Source organism: Mirounga leonina, unplaced genomic scaffold, assembly GCF_011800145.1.
Source record: "Mirounga leonina isolate KUSES-001 unplaced genomic scaffold, KU_Mleo_1.0 Mir_91, whole genome shotgun sequence".
NCBI lineage: Eukaryota > Metazoa > Chordata > Mammalia > Carnivora > Phocidae > Mirounga > Mirounga leonina.
The window spans coordinates 44,808,014-44,830,837 of NW_023270839.1; the positions used below are offsets into that span (position 1 = coordinate 44,808,014).

The window sequence follows — 22,824 nt, forward strand, 5'->3', positions numbered from 1 at the left end:
AAAATGTCAATTTATTTTAATTAAATCATGTAATTATTAAATTTCCAAGCAACAATCCCAGTGTGATTTCTCAGTAAACTTTATTTTTATTTTTTGTTTTTTTAATATTTTTCTAAATTTTATTTTATTATGTTATGTTAATCACCATACATTACATCATTAGTTTTTGATGTAGTGTTCCATGATTCATTGTTTGCGTATAACACCCAGTGCTCCATTCAATACTTGCCCTCTTTAATACCCATCACCAGGCTAACCCCTCTCCCCACCCCCCTCAATTTCTCAGTAAACTAAACAAGATGAATTTTGTATCTTAGGAAGGCATTCCTCACTTCAAGTTTATCAAAACATTCTGCTATACTTTCTAATACTTTTTAAAGTTTTGACACATTTAGCTCACAAAAATTTAGAACTTTTGTATGATAAAAGACATCATAAAGTCAAAAGACATGAACAGACAGGGAGAATGTATTTGCAACACATTTAACAGATTTAAGAAGTCCTACAAATTTAGTAAGAAAAAGACAATTAACATGAAAGTAAAAGCAAAGGATATAAAGACTTTACAACAGCAACAAAAAAAGACCAATTATTGTAAGAAAAGATCCAACTCACTTGTAATCAGAGAAGTAAAAATTAAAACAATGAGGTTTCATTTATGCCTATGAGATTGAGTAAAAAATTTAAGAACTAATAATATTGGGGGTTTATTAGTACTCAGAGAAATATACACTCTACATTATTGGTGGAAGTGTAACTTGATGCAGACTCATGAAGGAAGTAGTTTAGCAATATCTATCATATTTTTGAACCCAGAAGTTCTAGTACTAGGAATATAGCCTATTGAAATGCACATACATGGGCACAAAAAACTTAGGTACAGGCTGTCATTGCTTTATTGTTTGTAGTAACCCAACTTTAGAAAGTAATTAAATGCCTAACAATAGGGAAAGTCAAATAAATCATGATACTTCTAAACTATGAATGTAGTATCTATATGATACTGTGTACATTACAATCATTATAAGACAATAAGAAAAAGAAGAAAAAGGAAAAAAAAAAGATTAAAGTAGTTTTTCTGTTCTGATGTGAAATGATCCAGAGACAGATAGTTCATTAAATAAAATAAAGTGTAAAAGAGCATTTATATTATGACCCGATGTTATTTTTAAAAGCAACAAAATAAATGTATATGTATAAATACAGAGGCATAGAAAGGGAGTTAAAAAGATGAACACCTGGGGGCGCCTGGGTGGCTCAGTTGGTTAAGCGACTGCCTTTGGCTCAGGTCATGATCCTGGAGTCCCGGGATCGAGTCCCGCATTGGGCTCTCTGCTCGGCAGGGAGTCTGCTTCTCCCTCTGACCCTCCTCCCTCTCATGCTCTCTGTCTCTCATTCTCTCTGTCTCAAAAAAAAAAAAAAAAAAAAAAAAAAAGATGAACACCCGATAGGATGTGGATGTTAGGAATGGTGGTTGAGTAGTTAAAGAGTGGTTTTCAAGTTTTACCCTATGTATGTTTGTGCAATTTGGAAGTTCTTATTGAGAATACATTAGACTTCTCCAATAATGGTAAGTTAGGTTGTTTTGACAATTCTTTGCACTACAAACAACTAAAAATTTGGATAAAATAAAAAATGAAAACTCCATAAAAGTACTGAAGAAGTGACAACACAAATACTTTGGATTTTGGCATTATTTCGTAAGGATTATAAAACGACTATGCATAGTGTATTTCATGATATAATTAGTCAAGTTTGAAAATACCTGGAAACAACAAGAAAATTTAAAAAGTGATCCATCAGATCTGGAAGGAAACCAAAGGGAGTTCTGTAAATGAAAAATACAACAAACATAATTAAAACTTGGGACGCCTGGGTGGCTCAGTCGGTTGAGCATCTGCCTTTAGCTCAGGTCATGATCCCAGGGTCCTGGGATTGAGTCCCGCATTGGGCTCCCTGCTCAGTGGAGAGCCTGCTTCTCCCTCTGCCTGCCACTCCCCCTGCTTGTGCTCTCTCTCTCTCTCTCTGACAAATGAATAAATAAAAAATCTTAAAAAAAAACAAACACACAATTAAAACTTAAGAGGTTTAACAGCCAATTAGACCTAGTTGAAAAGAGAATCAGTGATTTGGGAAATAGCTTAGAGGGAATTTTGTCAAATGAAGCACAAAGAGAAAGGAACATCTGGAAAAGCAGTTAAGAAATTTGGAGATAGGGGGCACCTGGGTGGCTCAGTTGGTTAAGCGACTGTCTTCGGCTCAGGTCATGATCCTGGAGTCCCAGGATCAAGTCCCGCATCAGGCTTCCTGCTCAGCAGGGAGTCTGCTTCTCCCTCTGACCCTCCTCCCTCTCATATGCTCTCTCTCTCTCATTCTCACTCTCTCAAATAAATAAATAAAATCTTTAAAAAAAAAAAAAGAAATTTGGAGATAGAATGAGTAAAAAGGTTTAAAATATGTTTGATTGGAATTTCAAAAAGATAAAGAAGGTGTGGTAGAGGTAATATTTAAAAATAATGGCAGGGACGCCTGGGTGGCTCAGTTGGTTAAATGTCTGCCTTCGGCTCAGGTCATGATCCCAGGGTCCTGGGATCGAGCCCCACATTGGGCTCCTTGCTCAGCAGGGAGTCTGCTTCTCCCTCTGCCTGCCGCTCCCCCTACTTGTGCTCTCTCTCTCTAACAAATAAAATAAAATCTTAAAAAAAATAATAAAGATAATGGCAAAGAATTTTTTAGAACTGATGAAATACACTAATCTACACATTAGACAAGCTCAATCAATTCCAAATATATTCAACTAAAAGAAATCTACCCAAGTCACCTCACAGTGAAACCAGGAGCACCAACTATAAAGGTAAAAAATTCTAAAACAACCAGGAAAAAAGAGATTATCTTAAAGGAGTGCACATCAGCAACTGACTTCACAACAGCAGCAGTGGAAGTTAGAAGACAGGATAATACATATATTCAGTGTACTGAAGGAAATTAATTGCCAACAACCTAGATTTCTATACACTGTAAAAATGTCTTTTAAGAATGAAGATAAAATAAAGACACTTTAAAGCAAAGTAATAAAAAACAAAAGCTAAGGGTATTTTCCACCAGTATTCCTGCACTAAAAGAAATTATAAAGCCTGTAATTAAGCAGAAGGAAAGTGATCCCAGATAGAAGGTCTGAGGTGCAAGAAGAGCTAAATAAAGAGCAAGGAAAATACCAAATGTGTGGGATAAAGCCAAATGAACATTGACTGTATAAAGTAACAATAATTATGTGTTGTGGGTTTTAAAATATATAGAATTAACTTACACTACAATAGTGTAGTGTAGGAGGAAGTAGATAAAGATACAGTGTTTTAGATCCTTGTATTATCTAGGAAGGAGCTATAGTAATTAAGGTCAGATGTTAGTAAGTTAAGAGTGCATGTTCTAATTTCTATGGTAACCAAAGAATAAAGAGTGTACAGCTTCTAAACTAATAAGGAGGAGGGAGGAGAAATGGAAATGAAGAGAAAGAGAAAAGAAATATAGAACATGTGGGTCAAATTGAAAGAAAAGAAAATGTCAGATTGAACCTAAATATGACTGTATCAGCAATTCCATTTGTACCAAAAGTCAGAGGCTTAGACCAAGAGTCATTTTCTCCCCTGAGTCTGCAAGTCAGCTGGATGGCTGTGCCTTCAGCTGGGGTCCTCATGCATCTGCAGTCACCTATGGGTTGGGTAGGCAGTTCTGCTGATCTAGCCTGGGCTCTCACTTGTTCGGGAGTTGGCCAGCTATAAACTGATCTAGGGAGGCCTTAGGACAAGTTGTCTTTGCTCCACCTGGTCTCTTATGCTCCAGAAATCTGCCTGGGCTTGTTTTCATGGGAGAGGAAGGGCGCCTGGGTGGCTCAGTTGGTTAAGCGACTGCCTTCGGCTCGGGTCATGATCCCGGAGTCCTGGGATCGAGTCCCGCATCGGGCTCCCGGCTCGGCAGGGAGCCTGCTTCTCCCTCTGACCCTATCCCCTCTCGTGCTGTTTCTCTCTCTCTGTCAAATAAATAAGTAAACAAAATCTTTAAAAAAAAAAAAAAAGAGAGAGAAAAAAAACATGCAAGGACTCCTGAGGCCTGGTCTAAGCAGGAGGTAGCCTGCTTAGCTGCAGAATCACATTGTAAAGGGCATGAATTCAAGGGAGCTCGTAATTATTACCATCAATGTTATCAATGATAAAATACAAATGTATTAATTGTTCTGGTTAAAAGCCAAAGATTGTCAGATTGAGTAAAAAAATGAAGTTCAGTTATATGTTGTTTACAAGGGATACATCTGAAACATAAGGTTACATAAAGTTTAAAAGTAAAAAAGTGAGAAAAAGTAACAACATAAATACTGGCCAAAATAAAAACAGAGTAGCCATTGAGGACTAAATAGACTAAGGTTAGAAGCAATACTAGAAATAAAGAGGATCATTTCAAAATGATAATAAGTTCAGTTCATCTGAAATATTAAGATAAATTTGCTAATTTAATTTGTATGCACCTATTAGCATAGCCTTAAAAACCTATAAACCAAAAATCGACATTACTATAACCCCACCATTACAGTGGGAAGTTTTAATATACTTTTGATTAGTTAATTTAAAAAGGATATAAAATACTTAAACAACATGATTAACAAATTTGATTTAATGGACATTCAAAGAACATTGCCCCCGATAACATGTTCTTTTTAAGCATGCATGGAAATTTATAAAAATTGATCAAATACTATCCATAAGGCAATTATCAGCAGATTCCAAAGGATTTACATAGCCCATGTTTTCTGTTCAAAATGCAATTAAGCTTTAACTCAGTTACTCAGTGTTAACCAGGAAATCTCCATATATCTGGAAATCAAAAAACACATTTCTAAATAACCCACAGGTTAAAGACAATTTTATAATGGAAACTACCTTGAACTGAAATATAACAAAAATACCACATTTCAAAACTTGTGGAATCAAGTTACATGATGCTACATGAAAACATTTTAGCCTTTGAAATGCATGTATTAGGAAAGAATAAAGGCTGAAAATGAATGAGCTAAACCTTTATCTAAAGAAGTTAGGAGAAGAAAATAAAGAAGTTAGGAAGAAAAAAGCAAAATAATCCTGAAGGAAGTTAAAAGAAATAATGACATTAAAAACAGAATAACGAGGGACACCTAGGTGGCTCAGTCAGTTGGGTATCCAACTCTTGGTTTTGGCTCAGGTCATGGGCTCAGGTTCCTGAGATTGAGCCCCACATCTGACACCACTCAGCAAGGAGTCTGCTTCAGGATTCTCTCCCCTGCCCACCCTACCTCTTCCCCTACTTACGAGCACTCTCTCTCTCTCTCAAAAAAATAAATAAATCTTTAACAAAATAAAAATAAAAACAGAATTAATGAAAAATTGATTATTTGAAAAGACTAATATAAGTGATAAAATGTACATATGCATTGCTTTGGTAATTAAAAAGTCAATAAAGAAAATGCAGGTAAAGATCTATATGTTACTCACTTTTTTCTTTATAAAAGTGAGAAAATTATACTACCTGAATATCCAAAACAAGAACCTGATTAGGGAAATTGATTAACATCACAATTGAATTTTATTCATTCATTAAATTTTAATGACATAGAAAAATGCTGAGTACATAGCACTGAATGAAAACAAGTGTACAAAATCAGATGTTTAGTATGATCTTAACTTTTTAAAAAAATTTGTAGAAAAAACCTGCAAAAAAATATGTTGAATGTGAACAATGTTTTAGATTTATATAGATTTATGAGCTATAGATTTATGGGTGATTTTTATCTATTTCTTTATACTTTTCAAAATGTGTACTCCTTAAAATACTTCTAAAATTGCTGTTTGTTTGTTTGTTTTAAGATTTTATTATTTGACAGAGAGAGACACAGTGAGAGAGGGAACACAAGCAGGGGTAATGGGAGAGGGAGAAGCAGGCCTCCCGCGGAGCAGGGAGCCTGATGTGGGACTCGATCCCAGGACCCTGGGAAAATGACCCAAGCCGAAGGCAGACGCTTAACAACAGCCACCCAAGCACCCTAAAATTGCTGTTTTATGCTTTTACATTAGAAAAGGGTAAAGAGCTATTCTTCTTCTCTTCCTAATCTTTAGTTTGGTTTATATATAGTAAAGTAGTAATACCCCTTCACTTAGAGACACCCTAAGTCTGGTGGAAACCAGAAATCAACTTTCACAGGAGATGAGTTGCATTTCTCTGTCTAGGCTTATGGGTCTGCCAGTGATGCTCTAAACACTGTTCATATTCTTCATAATCAAATGAAGTTTCCAGTTTCATTATTTACCTCCTACTAGGATCTTGCCCCAATATGCTAACACTTGGAGGTTTTCAGGTTTTGTTTATTTTGGTTTTGCCTAAAGTTAAACCAGTATCCCATTCCATTTTGTTTTTCTTTTTTTTTTTTTTTTTAAGATTTTATTTATTTATTTGACAGAGAGAGAGACAGTGAGAGAGGGAACACAAGCAGGGGGAGTGGGAGAGGGAGAAGCAGGCTTCCTGCGGAGCAGGGAGCCCGATGTGGGGCTCGATCCCAGGACCCTGGGATCATGACCTGAGCCGAAGGCAGACGCTTAATGACTGAGCCACCCAGGCGCCCCCCCATTCCATTTTCTAACTGTGAGTAATACTGCTGAGCTGCATAATGGAATCACGAACTATTTGTGTGATTTATAAGAGGTAATATATGTTTTATGAAAGATAATGACTTAGAAAGTTTGGCCTAGGGTGGCTGGGTGGCTCGGTCTGTTAAGCGTCTGCCTTCGGCTCAGGTCATGATCCCAGTGTCCTGGGATCGAGCCCTGCATTGGGTTCCCTGCTTCATGGGGAGCCCGCTTCTCCCTCTGCCGGCTGTTCCCCCTGCTTGTGTGCTCTCTCTTGGTCAAATAAATAAATAAAATCTTAAAAAAAAAAAAGTTTGGCCTACTACTCTTTAATTGGGTTGTTTTGTGCTCTGTGATTTTTAAATTTTGTATTGATTTCTTTAAGGTAGAGTTTGTTCACTTTAGAAATGGTTGAGACATGTTTATGTTGATGACTGGTAGTTGTGAAACAAAAGAATTTGGGTTGACTAGCTTAATTAGTAGAAAGATCGGGGTATTGAACTGAGTTCAAATAAATAACTCAAACTCATAAAACAGACATTCCAAAGAGCATATGCTTTCCTTGAAAGTCAACAAAAAGTAGACACATTTTAATAAATCTCATTGATAACTATATCTCTTGACTGTCTTTCTACAGAAAGAAGCAATTCCGGTATCTGCTAGAAACCAAAGGAAAAAAACCTGGTCTTGTCAATGAAGAAAACAACGATAGCAAAAGACTTGTAGGAGAAAACACAAACCGTGCTATGCTAAATTATACCACAAGAGACTTTTATAACGAGAGGCTAGAGGTAAAACCACCATCAGTCTTTGGGATCTGATGCCTGGATAATCTCCCACCTGGCGTGGGACTTGGTAGTTGTATATTTCTCCCTTTGATCAGTGAAGATAACATGTTTGTGTCCTGGAAAGTTAGCCAGCCTTATGTTATGTACAGCTGGAGACAGTAGGCATCATGGCGTTAGGAAGAAGTAGAGTCCATAGTTCCAATATCTTTATTTCAGCAGAAAAAAATGTTCCAAAGAAATCTGTACCAAAAATTTAGACCAAAGTGGACCAAGGGTTCTGCTCTGTCTGAATTAAGACAAGAGATACGGGCTTGCTGTGAATACTTAACTGGCCCATGTTGGGTTGCGTCCTTGATGTTCTCATTCACTGCTTTCATTCTCCTACACCATTAACTTCTGCGTCCTTAATCGTGTGATGTCATTTTAACCTATTCTGTTTCCACTGTAGCTGCTTAGCCAGAAAAGCTGGAACTAATTCTTTACTTCTTTGTATTCAGAGGTTTATTGGAGGAATACAATGTTAGGGTGCCACAGGAGCTGCAAAGAAGAAAAGCATGCAGTGCCTGCCTTGGTGGAACACATACGAAAGCTGAAGAAACAAATCCTCTAAATAATAATAGAATGTGAAGATTCTGCAAGAGATTTTGAGGGGACTGAGGGGTAAAAGAGCAAGACAAAGAGAGCAGGGAGCACTCACTGACTGAACATCTTTAACTGATGTGCAAAGCACCGTGAGTTATATTTATATAACTCACACAGGTTTTATATATGTATTTTATATATATATATATGGCAGTAAAATGGCCAGGCAAGTGGTTTTCAGATGTTTTTTAAAAGCCATGGAACTCTTTATTCAAACCATATTGTAGTTGAAACCCAGTATGTCAAAACAAAGCAAAAACAGCCGAGCAGCTGTTGTTATTAAGGGAAAGGAGGCTTCAGAGCTTCATTTGATTGGATTGTCTATTCTTTTCCTTTCTCCTCATCTCTCCCCCAGTCCTGAAGCATCTCTTCGGAACCCATAGGGGCTCTAAGGATTCAGCTTGAAAATACCTTGAAAAATCAATGCAATTGATGTTTTTATAGCATCCTAAAAGATGTTCAGATTCTGCTTCAAATTCTTCTAGTACAAAAATTACTGCTTCATGAGTAATTTATCTTTATCACTGAACAATTCCATTGGTGAAAAAATTCTTACTCATGTGAAGCTGAAATCTGCCTCCTAATAACTTTTTTTTTTAATTCTTATGTTAATCCCCATACATTACATCATTAGTTTTAGATGAAGTGTTCCATGATTCATTGTTTGTGCACAACACCCAGTGCTCCATGCAGAATGTGCCCTCCTCAATACCCACCACCAGGCTAACCCATCCTCCCACCCCCCTCCCCTCTAGAACCCTGTTTGTTTTTCAGAGTCCATCGTCTCTCATGGTTCGTCTACCCCTCCGATTGCCCCCGCTTCATTCTTCCCCTCCCGCTACCTTCTTCTTCTTCTTTTTTTTTTCTTAACATATATTGCATTATTTGTTTCGGAGGTACAGATCTGAGATTCAACAGTCTTGCACAATTCACAGCGCTTACCAGAGCACATACCCTCCCCAGTGTCTATCACCGAGTCACCCCATCCCTCCCACCCCACCCTCCACTCCAGCAACCCTCAGTTTGTTTCCTGCAATTAAGAATTCTCCTAATAACTTTTAATTCATGACCCTAGTACCACCTTATGCAGAACAGAGAATTCATTTCTTTCTCATGAAAACTCTTCAAATGCTTGGAGTCAATACCTTGAAATCCTCCCCGACCCCCACATTCATGCTTTCACTCATTCAAAAATCATGTGTTAAACACCTGTCACATGCATTACTTGGGCTGTAAGAAGTTATTGTCCTTATCCTCACAGATCTCACATCCTAATGGAGGAGATAGACAAATACAGGGATGGTTATAAATCAGTATACCAAAAGAGTATAGGAGAGATATCTTATCCAGGTCAAGGGAGGCTTTCCAAAGAAGAATCTTCCTGATAACAGTCTTAAATGATAAAATGTAGCTATATGCAAAGGGAAAAGGGAAATTCTGAGAAATAGCACAGTATAAATAAAAGGCATAGAAGCATAAAAAGACAAGGAGAGAGCCAGGAGCTATGAGCAATTCACTGTTAAGAAGCACAGAGACTACGGTAGATGATATTAAAAGAAAAGACTAGAAAGGTAGTAAGAGGGCCATGTGAAAGGATTGAATTTAATCTTTGGCTAGTAGGGGCTTCCTGATGTGCCCAAAGGAGGAAAATGAAAGCCAAAATGACAGGATTGCAAGTCTTTGTCTTCTTGAAGCAATTCAGTTCCATGAGCCAAAAATTAATACTAATTTCCATAAAAGAAATTTAGAAAAATATCAAAGAGCTGTATGCAAAACAAGAACAGTTTCACAGAGAAATCAACCAATCTTTAAAGAACAGACAATTCCAGTGATTTTTAAATTGTGCAAGAGTATTGCAAAAGAAGAAAACTTTTCCATTTTTTTTAAGGCAGACATCATAACATTAAATCTAAAACCTGCCAGGATTGGCACAGAAAAAGAAAAGCCAGACCAAAAACCTAAGAATATTAATGATGCAAAAATCCTTTAAAAAAGGAGGAGGAGTATCAAGGAGACTACAGCAGAATGTTAAATGTAGTTTAGTAGCCAAGTGTAGTTTATTCTAGCAATCCAAGGAAGATTCCTATCAGTAGATTGGTTGATCTCAAGTGAAAAGTTGTGATTATTTCTTTAGACATTGAAAAGGCATTTCACACAATTCAACATCCATCCTTAATTTTTTTTAATCAACAAATAGAATAAATAGAAATTGAATAGGAAATGTCATGCTTGATGGGGAAACTCTAGAAACATTAGCATTAATGGTAGACAGAATTCTGACTGAGATGTCCTCCATGATTCCCACACCCTGGTATCCCTCTCTTCAGTGGCAGTAAAACATGTGACTTGCTTCTAACCAATGGAATATGGCAAGGGTAAAAAGATTTTGCAGATATAATTAAGGTCTCTAATCAGTTGGCTTTGAGTTAATGGAAAGGGAGATTATCCTGGGTAAGTCTGACCAGGTCCTTTAAAAGAGGATTCAGACTACTGCTGGCCTTGAAGAAGTAAGCCACCCTGTGAGAGGGTACATGGCCAAGAACTACAAGAAGCTTCTAGGAGCTGACAGCAGCCCCCTGCTGGCAGCCAGCAAGAAAATGGGGCTTCAGTTCTACAACTGCAAGGAACTGAGTTCTGTTCAAACAACCACCTGGGTCTGGAAGAGGACCCAAGCTTCAGAAAGGAACACTGCTTGGCTGACACCTTGACTATAGCCCTGTGACATCCTGAGCAGAGCACCCGACTCAGCTGTGCCTGGACTCCTGATGCTTGGAACCTGTGAGATGATAGAAATGTGTTGTCTTAAGCACCAAGTTTGAGGTAATGTGCTCACAGCAGTAGAACCCTAATGCATCACTGAAGTCAGCTTCAAGACAAGGGTGTCCAATATCGCCATTATCATTTATCGATACAGACAATGCAAAAAGGCAAAAGAAAGAGATTAGTGGTAACTTGAAAGTTTCGGAAAGGAGTGCACTTACTACTTGCAGACAATAGTATTGAATCTCTGGAAATCCCAAGGTAATTAGTTGAGAAACTATAAAAGCTATAAAAAATTCAGTAATGGAGCAGAAATCAACAGCTTCCATGTAAGTAAATAACAACCAGAAAGAAAAGACCCAACTCACAGCAGTAACACAAAAAGATAAAATACCTAATAATAACTAACTAATAGATGCGCATGATTTCTGTGAAGTAAGCTTTAAAACATTAATGAAGCACACCAAAGATTTATACAAGTGGAAAAACCTACCATGCTTTGGATAAGAAGGATCTAAAGCAAAATGTCAGTTTTCCTTAAGTTAATTTAAAAATTTAATATGATCTCAATAAAAATGGCAAAAATTTTCATTGAGGGTTTTTTGAGACAAGTTGACCCTATGGTACATGTGGGAAAATAAGCATAAAAACTCTGAAAAGGAAGAATATTGAGAATACTAGCACTAGTAGGTATTAAGGTATATTATAAAGTCATATCAATTCAAACAGGATGGCCATAAAGAGATAGTCTAATGGGATAGAATGGAAAATTCAAGTGTACATCGAAATACAAAAGAGAACTTATTTATTTTTTATTTTTTATTTTTTTAAAGATTTTATTTATTTATTCATGAGAGACAGAGAGAGAGAGAGAGAGAGGCAGAGGGAGAAGCAGGCTCCCAAGGAGCAGGGAGCCCGATGCGGGACTCGATCCCAGGACGCTGGGATCATGACCTGAGCCGAAGGCAGAGGCTTAACCATCTGAGCCACCCAGGCGCCCCAAAAGAGAATTTATTATATGATAAAGAAGTATCTCAAGTCATGTGGACTATCCAATAAATGATTTAGGAATAATTAGGGAACGGAGGAAAAAAGAAAGCTAGATTCAGACATTATATTTTACATCACATAAATTCCAAATGGGTCAGAGATTTTAAAGTTTATAATAAAAGTATAAAGGTTTTTCAAGAAATCCTGGAAAATACATATGTGGCACTGCATGAAAAAGACCTTCAGGGGGATAGAATAAGCAAAGACAAAAAAGAAATGAAAAGATGGTTTACAACTAATCTTCCTAAATGATAAAGAACTTTTAGAAATCAGTAAGAAAAGGGGCTGACAACCCAATACAGGCTATGTTACCTATTTAAAAATAAATTTAAAGTAATATACCATTTACTGTAACAATAAATACTGTATAGGTATAAATAGCAATAAAATATGTATAAGCCCTCTATGGAGAAAATTATGTAATTTTATTGAAAAACATGGAAGAAGAACTAAATAGATAGTTCATGTTCAAGGACGGGAATGTCCTATATGGGAAAGAGTCTTCCTGAATCCATCCATAAATATAAGACAGTTCTAATCAAAATTTGGACAGGGTTATTGTAGAATGTCACCAGCTGATCCAAAAGTTATCTGATAGAGCATAGAACCTAAAATACGCCAGAGTAAAAGTGGGGAGAACTTGTCTCACCAGGTATCAAATATTGTTGTTAAGCTGTAGTAATTAAGGCAGTGTAGGAATAGACAAATAGACCTGAGAACAAAAGAGAACCAGAGCTATCCCATGTATATGAAATACATATATCCCACGTATATGGGGATACAGATAGGAGGTATTACCGATTAGTGCAGACAATTTAATAAATGGTACTGAGGAAATTAAATATCAAATCAGAAATACATATTGAACCCTTGCTTCACACCATACAACAAAAATTAACTCCAGATCAAATGAAAACCCAAGTACGAAAAGCAAAACTTTAAAGTTTTCATTGAAAAAGTAGGTGAAAATCTTTATGACCTTGATTGAATAGACTGTGATTTTCTAACACCCAAAGAGCACAAACCAGAAGAAAAAAAATGTCATAAATTTGACAATCAAGATCATTGTTTGTTTGTTTGTTTGTTTAAAACAGGAGTCGTTTCAGCGGAGTCATATAAGCAATGTCTCAAAGTGGTTTGAGCAGTAAATAAGCAATCAAAAAGTCAGGACAGGGAATGTTGACTCCTGTTTTGAGAAATGTCAAAGGGAGAAGGAATCTGAAGCCAAGTAATATTTGGAAAGAACACTTGGCCACTAGGAGACCTGGATCTGAGCCCCTGATTCTACCACTTACTACCTGAAAGACCTCACCCTAGTTCCTTAATCACTCTCTTGACTTACAGTCTAGCTTTCCTTCACTTAGACCATGCTCCTCACCTCTTGAAAAATATTTAAATCACTGCAGCATAGAGTGCTCAGTCAGTCTCTTTGGTGTATCCTGAGTTGTTGAGGGAATTAATTGTAGTGAGTTCCTCACAAATCAGGCTAAGCAGACCCTTCCATTTATACATATGACATGTATAATTATACATACAACATGTATAATTCTGTTGCTTGGTAGCTGCTCATCCATGCTCCTGCCTCATTTTAAAAAAGATCTAAGATGGATATAGAGTCAGAGAGCTGAAAGGGACTAATGATTCCAGTCCTGTTCTTAGACAGATGAGGAAAACTGGAGACTCAGATGAACTACTCAAGATCACACGGTGAGTTACTGATGGAGCTGCCTCTAGAACTCAGACCTCCTGATTACTGATCTTGGACTCTTTCAGAGTGTATCATGCCACTTTCTGAAGTCTTCCTGACCACAAAGGGCTCTCTCTTTCTGAACACTGATTAGATTTGCTGTCTAAACATCTCATTCAGCCCTTAGTTTCTGTTTAATATTTTTTAGTTAGCTTTTCATATGTGTAGGCCATCTCTCCACTTAGGCTGCAGGTCCTTCAAAGACTAGATTAGAGTTTTCTCTGGGTAAGTAAGTATTAGTAGATGATGTGTAATCCTGAGCAAGTCTCTCAACTTCTGTTGACCTTCGTTTCTCATTTATGAGATGGAGATTATGGATTGTACCCCAGTACAAGAACCATTATAGCTAAAACTGTTCCACAACAGATCCCACCTTTGACTTTTTTTCCCAAACCATCTTCATGACAACAAAGTTTCAGTTCAATGAAATAATATTGTACAGAGTTCATCTCATCAGGATTGAACTTGTATAATAATACTTGCTTTATGAACCCCACAGGGATATTGTGGGATAGGAAAAAAATAAGTATATGAAAGCATTTGAGAATGGAAAAAGCATTATTCAAAGAGCAATAACTCCTTGACGGGTCAGGGCAAGAGAGGTATCTCTAATGTGCTTTTAACGGGATCATTCTGGACAGGCAGAGTGAGTCGTCCTGGCAGATACCTGATGAGTTTAGAGTATGCTTCATGGAGTTGGGAGTAATTGGCTTGGAGGAGAGAAGAAATGATGAAGTAAAACTGCTTTCCAACAGTTACTGATTAAGGGTTATTATGGCAGATGCAATTCTGTAGCAACATGTTTATAAAGAAGTAGTGGAAGGAGCTATAGTAAGAAATTTTAAAGCACCAAAAATTGCACTATGCCAATTACAAAAAGTTTATATTATGTATAAATTATTTAACAAAATACATCCTTTAAAAATTCTTTACATTTTCGTTATTCCTAAATTATTATAAAAATTTTCCAGTCTTACTGCTAGGACTTTCTTTTTTAAAAACTCAAAATTGTGGGGTGCCTGGGTGTCTCAATCAGGTAAGTGTCAAGACTCTTGATTTCAGCTCAGGTCATGATCTCGGGGTTGTGGGATGGAGCCCCGCATCAGGCTCGCGCTGCAAGTGGAGCCTGCTTAAGATTCTCTCTCTCCCTCTTCCTCTCCCCCCCTTTTAAACTAAATAAATAACTCAAAATTGTGTTTTAAGAAAACTCAGCAATATATAAAAGAAGCATTCACTAAATATGCTGTGTGCCTTCTATTTGTGTAAATGTATTGCACGTTGTAAATATTGCTCGTTGGTAGCTTTTGATCGATCTCTGGTGATTCACACTTGTCTTTCTCCCTGGTAGTCCCTGTGTAGCCCAGATTTACTGAGTGTTAAAAGGGAACAGCTCTATGCTGTTCTCATCAACAAGCTAACTTAGTGCAGGTGACTAAGTCCCAGGCCATATTTCAGAGTTAAAGAAAGTTAGGTTCATCGGAGAAGTAGCCAGCTGGAACCATTTGTTATTTATCACCCGTCACAATCTGTACATTTTTTAATGCGAGGTCAACTCATGACCAGTTGTTTTTAGCGCATGAACTAAATCAGGTCGGCATGTTGACCCCTGAATGATGAGTGATTATTTAGAGAAATCTTGTATGTCATAAGAAAATTTCCGAAATATGCCTTTGTTAGGGAAAGTTAGTGACAATTGGGACTCATCATTAACTTACGTTAATTAATCAAGAATCTAAAATATGTTTTGTTTTAGAAATTGTAAAAATTTGGAAAAGGAAGAGAAATAGAAAAAAAGAGGAAAAACACTCATGGTCTCACAACTCAAAGGCAATCTTAATGATACTTCAATATATTTTCTTCCAATAATTTTCTTTATACTTTTTTATGAAAATTTCAAACATATAGCAAAGTTGAAAGAATTTTACAGTAAATGCCCATACACCCAAACCTAGATTCTGCTATTAACTTTGTACTATAGTGTCCTTGCTTTGTCCCATATCTATACATCTATTCATCATCAATCCACCTTATATTTTTTAATTCACTTCAATTGCAGACATTAGCATGCTTCTTCCTAAGTAATTCAACATGCGTATCGTTAATCAGAGTTCAATATTTGGTATAGTTTCCTCTTTTGGGGTAAAACTCATATACAATGATATACAAATCTTAGGTGTATAATTTCTAAGTTTTGATGAATACATACATGTGTATAACCCAACCTCTATCAAAATTTTATTTTGTATTTTTGTTTTTCCATTTAACATTGTAATGTGTTTTCCTTGTTATTACAAGTCTTTATAAGTATAATTTTAATGACAATATCTGTTGATATTTAAATTTAACTCTTTAATTCATCTTGCAATTATTTGGTATTTTGACTTGAGTTGGAGGTTTGAATGTATTCTTTTCTAAGAAGTTAAGCCTATTGTCTCATTGACATTTATTATTTCTTTCCTCCTTCATTGATGTGAATTGCTTTCCTATAATTCTGATTGTCTGATCTATTCCACTAATTTTTCCATATATATTATGGCACTTTGCATCATCATGCCTTGATCCTCCTCATAAGTATTAATAGCCAACATAAATGTTGAATTCTTATATTGAACATTTCGTTTTGTTTCAGCCTCTAGGTGAAATTGAGGCCCAGTGCCTGAATAGCTTTAGGCCCAAAACTTCCCCTATTGTGTTTTGGACCCAGATTTTTCATTTGCAGACTTCCAGACCCAGACGTTGAGTGAGAGCATTGTTTCTCTCAAGGCCAAGTTCTGGGTCCCAGGCTATGTATGTTTCCTCTTCCTTCTTGTACACTTTTCCCCAACTTTGTCCAAATGGTCTAGGCTAATGAATCAGTGTAGTGCCACTAGTTTTCCTAACATACAGACTGAATTCAGAGTTGGTATTTCATGTATGTGTATGGATATTAACTAACCTTATACCAACTAAGATTGTCAGTATCAGGGCCCTGATACACTTGACCACTTAAAGCCACGAAGCTGTGCGTTCATCTGTCTTGCATGAGCTAAACTCCCTTACCTGAGAAAGGAGAAAGTCTACCAACAGAGAAATAGTAGTTACGATCCGGGTGGTTCCAGTAAAGAAACATCTGCTAGCAGAGCTGTCTAATAGAGGTAGGAGTGGGCTGGGAAGTAGAGCGCTCCTCATTGCTGTCTTTACTCAAGCAGAGCTCTGTGTCAAGAGTGTCTAAGAAAGTACTCCTGCTCTGAAGGGTGAAGCTCAGAACAGACTCTGAAATTTCATGTTACTCTGGTCCAGCTAATTGTTCCTTTGGCTCTTGGATTAACTATGATTCAATGCAAAACTTTCTTTTTTTAACAGGAAATAAAGGAAAAAAAGAAATTCTGCAAGATGTATATGGAGGACCTTGTGAAGGAAGCCACGGAAATCAACATGAAAAACGAGGCTCTGCAGAAGCTTTGGCCGCAGATGTTCATTGAGCTTGTTAGGGACGCAGTCATAGAAATCCGCAATAAAAATTCCTACATGAAGCTTTGCCTACAGCAGATAACTGACCAAAAATAGAAATGGCTTTTAGTTACAGTTGATTTTAGCAGTTTTGTGTTTTTGAAGGTTGAAAACAAGTAGGTTAAACATGTTGAAACAACACTGTCCTACAAATTAGAAAGCCTAGCATCAAAGCACTATTGCCTCCTGTTCCCGTAGTTAAAGGTGAGGAAGGAAGGAAGGAGAGAGAGAGGGAAGGGAGGATTGGCTTCCTATGTAAGCTGACCAAACAAACTCTGGGAACTGAGCGGCCCTGAGAGTTCACTGGGCGTTTCCACTGGCCCCGCGACTCTGGCTCTCACTTCGCCTGCCCCTGCTCTGGCCCAAAGCACGGAGTACTTGCTCAGGTTTCAGCATGAGTTGCTCTACCTACTTGCAGCTGGCAATTTCCACTTATTTGCCTTTTTATTTTATGTCATGATTTCAAAGCCAAAAATACTTTCTTTTTTATGAGTGAAGAATAAACTTATTAATAAATTAGTAAAAAAAAGAAAAGTGTGTTTGCCTCCTTTGTCCAGTCAGAAGTATCATATTATTGTATGGTCCTCTCTAGATGAGGGGGAGCCCTTCTCTTCACGTAAGTAGGAAGAAGCTCCATTCTTCCAGGGATGCATCCTCAGGGCACCACAGGGGGTCATGGGGTCACCGTGGGCAGAAAATATGAACGTGAGTACAATGCGGGCAGGAAGAAAATGCTTTGTCTGAAGGGACCCCAAGTGAATGTAAAATGCAGTCACAAGTCAGTAAGTCTGCTTCTCTGAAAGGTGTTTCTTTCTGTTGTTAGCTGTTCGGGGCTCTGGCTTCAGGTAGGCATGCATACCTGTGCCTCAGAAGGATTAGGGAAGGGCGCCTGGGTGGCTCAGTTGGTTAAGCGACTGCCTTCGGCTCAGGTCATGATCCTGGAGTCCCGGGATCGAGTCCCGCATCGGGCTCCCTGCTTGGCGGGGAGCCTGCTTCTCCCTCTGCCCTTCACCCCACTTGTGCTCTCTCTAGTTCTCTCTCTAGCTCTCTCTGTCAAATAAATAAATAAAATCTTAAAAAAATTAAAAAAAAAGGATTAGGGATTCGTGGGTGAAAGGTTCTCATTTTCCTAATTCCCTTTGAAGATCAAAAAGGTAAATAGGATGCTAGCAGGGCTTTGTCCTAGTTCATGCTAGTGGGGAGAGTGTTTCGAGGCCATTAGCATAGCTGGAGATAATACAGCTTCAGCAAAACAACCTTACAGGTCAGTAACTAGGAATTCTCCAACTTGCTCAGATTTCCCCTGGCAGCTCTCAGGGTAGCAGGGCGGCCAGGAGGTGGCACAACGAGAGTGGAAGTTACAGGACAACAAAGTCCTACAGAAATGCTTGGAAGGAAGCTAGGCAAGCTGCTTGTGCAGCTCTCAGGAGCTCCCCCAAGAAGGAGTGCTCCAGTTTTGATGATTCATAGAATGTTTTGGGAGGCGACCTTTTAAGTCATACTGTCCTGGGTTTGTATCTTGGTGCTTACGCTACCAGTTCACTAGCTTGTGAGCCATCGGAACCACGCCTGCCTCGTAACACAACCTACCTTAAATAGTGCTGTGAGGAGCAAATGAGATGATGCGTTTCAGGTATTGATCACAAGGCCTGGCACACAGCGAACACCAGTAAATGAAGCTATTCTTCTAGAAACAAGTTGAACCACAGAAGTGGTGCTCCTGGACAGGAAGAACTATTAGAGTTTCTTGATGATCCTTCAGCCTTTCGAAATTAAAACATGAACTGTCTGTCATCCGGCTGGTAAAGGGTGATTTCTCTCTGGGTTTTCTTGTTTGTTATGGAAATGAGATCCCACCTAGAGGGTGACGTTGAGAGGAGAGACAAAGATGGCTCGTTAATGGGCTTCCAGTAAATAAGAAAGGCCAGAACTTGTGATGTCTTGGGCATGTGGAGAACTTGCCTGCTAAAGGGTTTGCAGGTGAATGGTCTGGCTGTTTAATCAGTCATCTCCCTGGCTTCCTGAATGCTGTCTCTTCTCCCCTAGGCCTCCCATCCCCAATGCTACAGGCATCTGACCCTCATATTCACATGCATTCTTGGCTTTCCCCAGTTATTTGGGGAATTTGAGGAACTGTGGGTCAGCACTCAGTGACTTGGCAGCAAGCCTACAGGCACTGCTGGCTCTACTCAGACCTAGTAATAAGGTTTCTGTCTTCTTCCTGAAACCAAGTCTTTTTATGCCCCAGCTCTAGTCACTTGGTCTCTCATCCCTTTGTACCTGAGCCGTCTCTTGCCTGACCCCACTATCCATAGTAGATGGATTTCTACTTCTTGAATCCTTCTTTTGCCTAGTCCCAAACTCCCAATGGCTATGTCCTCCCATGTAATTCCTATCCCCTCCAACTCAACTTCCTCCCAACCCATTTTGCTTGCTGGAGTTCCTAGGTGTAGATAATCCCCAGAGGAAAGGACAAGGGGACCTGAGTCCACTGGGTGTGGAATCAAGTGAGGGTCCTATGTTGTTAGTGGTGATTCCCAGAACAACTTGTCCTCTCTACTTGGGGTTTCCCAGGGTCTTTGGGGAAGGAGAAGAGATGCACACCCCACAGTGGGGGACTATCTAGGTTAGCGTTGTTGAAGGATTGCTTTTTTCCAAAAGGAATCTCAAGCAGAAACAGAATATTGTGGTTGCTTCAAAAGCAGAAACGTCCAGCATCCCCCGTTTGGAGAGACACTGCCCCCCACGTTCTGGTTCAGCAGGTAAATGGTTAAATATGCTGCTAGACCTGGGGGTGGTTGCTAAGTGTGCCACTGGATCTGAGGCTAGTTAACTGTACTGCTGTGCAGGCTGGTGCTGGCATCAGCCTCCCCCACTCCTAAGCGGCGCTCCACTGGAGGCCTCACACGTGAGCCAGCCAAGCCTTGCCCTGCTTCCAGGCTATTCCTGACCAGGGCAGGGAATCCACTGGGATTCATGTTTTCCTCCACTGATTAATAATAATAACCATAACAACAACTAAGATTGATCAGTATCTTGTATTACCAAGCTCTTTACACACATTATCTCATTTAATCTCCCAGTGTGAGTATATGACTGTTACGCCCATTTGAACATTTGAAAACTGAGGCACAGAGAGGCTGAATACCTCAACCAAGGTTATTTCAACCAATAAATAACAGATAGGACCTGCTTTCATAGCCACTGTTAGTTTTAAGGATCTGGCATCTGAGTAAACTAAATGCAAGAGTGAAAAGAAAGAAAGGAAAGGAAGAAAATGAGGGAGAGAGGGTGGGAGGTAGGGAGGACAAAGGAACAAATGAAAGAAGAAGCTGGTTAGTCAGCAGGGCAAATGCAAAACAATACAGAGAGACTGCTCAGGAAAATACGAAGTTTAAATCTTGAAGAACAAAGGTTAGTTTTTGTAACCTGCTTTTCTGGGTCAGCTGGAGATGGAAGGGGTGCCATTGCCAAGAAGTTCAGAGCCAAGCTTGAAACTTGATTACAGCAACTGTGGTTAACCAGTATTGATGGAATATTTGTTATCTTTGATCCTGATTTTCTACTTATGTTTGTGTTTTTCCGGCTCATTGTATGTGTCTTCTGTTGCAAACTACCTTGAATCATTTGTGGAAAGAGGGTAAGGATATATAACTGGTCTAAAGTATACTGAAAGCTCCAAAGAATAAATGACTCCTGTCATTTATAATATATAATAAATGACTTCCTTGGGCAATAGGAGAGTTTGCAGTTTCTCTTCAGGAGACAATGAAACTATTCATCCATCCTTTATAACAGTCTCTCTAAGCTTGATTTGGAGAGTTGACTCTTCTCTTTGTTTATCTTGAAATATTTCAACATGCAGAAATGCATGTAGAGTAGTAGTATCTCAAATAAATACCCTGTATCCACACCAATCATAACAGATATTAATATTTTTCCACACTTGCTTCAGATTTTAAAAATAAAACATTGGAAGTAAAGATGGAGCCTCTGTTACTTTGTGCCTTCCCTAGAGGTAAGCAGCATTCTGAACTTGAAGCTCATTATTCATTCATGTTTTCATACCATTTGTATTTATGCATTTATACATAGGGAGTTTATTGAGTAGGTTTTTAAATATCTTCAAATTTTATAGAAATAGTAGCATGCAGTGTGTATTTTTCTGTGCCTTCTCTTTTCCCACTCAGTTTTATATTTCTGAGTAGGGCTACTCAGAAACATAATTGATGGCAGTAATCCTACTTTTTTTTTTTTAATGCTGTTTGATATTCAGTTTATGGCTAATATGGGGTTTATATATTCATTTTCCTATTGGTGGGTATTGAGTGATTTCTAGTTTGTAACTATTACATGCTACCTTGAATATACTTGAATATATATGTTTTGAATATACTTGTGAGTTTTGGGAGATACATAATTACTAGGGGAATTTCTGGATCATAGACACACACTCAACTGTATTAAATATTGTCAAATTGCTCTCTGAAGTGACTTGTATCAGTTCACATTCCTATAGGAGAGAATACAAGTTCCAGTTGTTCCACATACACAATGACAATTACATTTTCATATTTGCAATCTGATGTATTATGCAAAGGATGTGTATACTTGAGGGTGGCCATTGTGCACAGAAGAGATTGTTCAAGGGCTTCTTTTTTTTTTTACTTTTTTTTTAAATTCTTATGTTAATCCCCATACATTACAACATTAGTTTTAGATGAAGTGTTCCATGATTCATTGTTTGTGCACAACACCCAGTGCTCCATGCAGAATGTGCCCTCCTCAATACCCACCACCAGGCTAACCCATCTTCCCACCCCCCTCCCCTCTAGAACCCTGTTTGTTTTTCAGAGTCCATCGTCTCTCATGGTTCGTCTACCCCTCCGATTTCCCCCGCTTCATTCTTCCCCTCCCGCTACCTTCTTCTTCTTCTTCTTTTTTTTTTTTTTCTTAACATATATTGCATTATTTGTTTCAGAGGTACAGTCAAGGGCTTCTTTAAAAGATGAAATTCATGTGCAGTGAAATGCACTTAAGAGTATAATTTGATTAATTTTGAAAGTGTAATCAACATCCCAATTAAGATACAAAACATTTTAATTATATCAGAAAAATTCTTCTAGTCAGTCCTTGCCCTTCCCCATGAGCAACTATTTTTCCTAATTTCTTTCACCATTGATTAATTTTCTCTATTCTAGAACTTCAAAAAATGTAACAATACAGCACTTACTTTTTTGTGTTGGCTGTTTTTGAGAATGGCTCATATTGTTTCATGTATCAACACATGATTGATTGATTATTTTTTATTACATAGTATGAAGATACCACAACGTGTTTATCCATTCTATTGGGTTATTTCTAACTTAGGGTTATTATGATTAAAGACATTTTTTACACAAGTCTTTTTTGTTCAGTGGACCTGAACATTTTAAAGGTTAACTTTATAAGGAACTGCTATACATTTTACAAAGGAGTTGTATAATTTTATACTCCCTCCAGCAATGCACAGAGAGTGCCAACTGCTCCACAGATTTGCAAGCATTTGTTATTGTAAGACCTTTTTTTTCATTTTTAGCTATTCTAGTGTGTCTTCTTCAGCCATCCTATTTATTTATTTTATTTTATTTTTCCTGATGTCTACTGATGTTGATCACATTTGTGTATGCTTTTTGGTCATTTATATATCTTCTTTTGTGAA

The 22,824-nt window shown here is 38.0% G+C and overlaps 1 protein-coding gene across 5 annotated transcripts in view; it reads left to right on the plus strand.

Annotated features, from left to right (window-relative positions):
* LRRC49 (leucine rich repeat containing 49) overlaps nucleotides 1-17,583 on the plus strand; it is a 178,889-nt gene extending 161,306 nt beyond the window's left edge. For all 5 annotated transcript variants that reach the window (XM_034994748.1, XM_034994745.1, XM_034994746.1 and 2 more), the window contains 2 exons: nucleotides 7,285-7,438; nucleotides 16,977-17,583. In XM_034994748.1, coding sequence (XP_034850639.1) covers nucleotides 7,285-7,438; nucleotides 16,977-17,180 — 358 coding nt within the window. In that variant the 3' untranslated portion in view covers nucleotides 17,181-17,583. The remainder of the gene's footprint in view (nucleotides 1-7,284; nucleotides 7,439-16,976) is intronic.
* The last annotated feature ends 5,241 nt before the right edge of the window (nucleotides 17,584-22,824 follow it).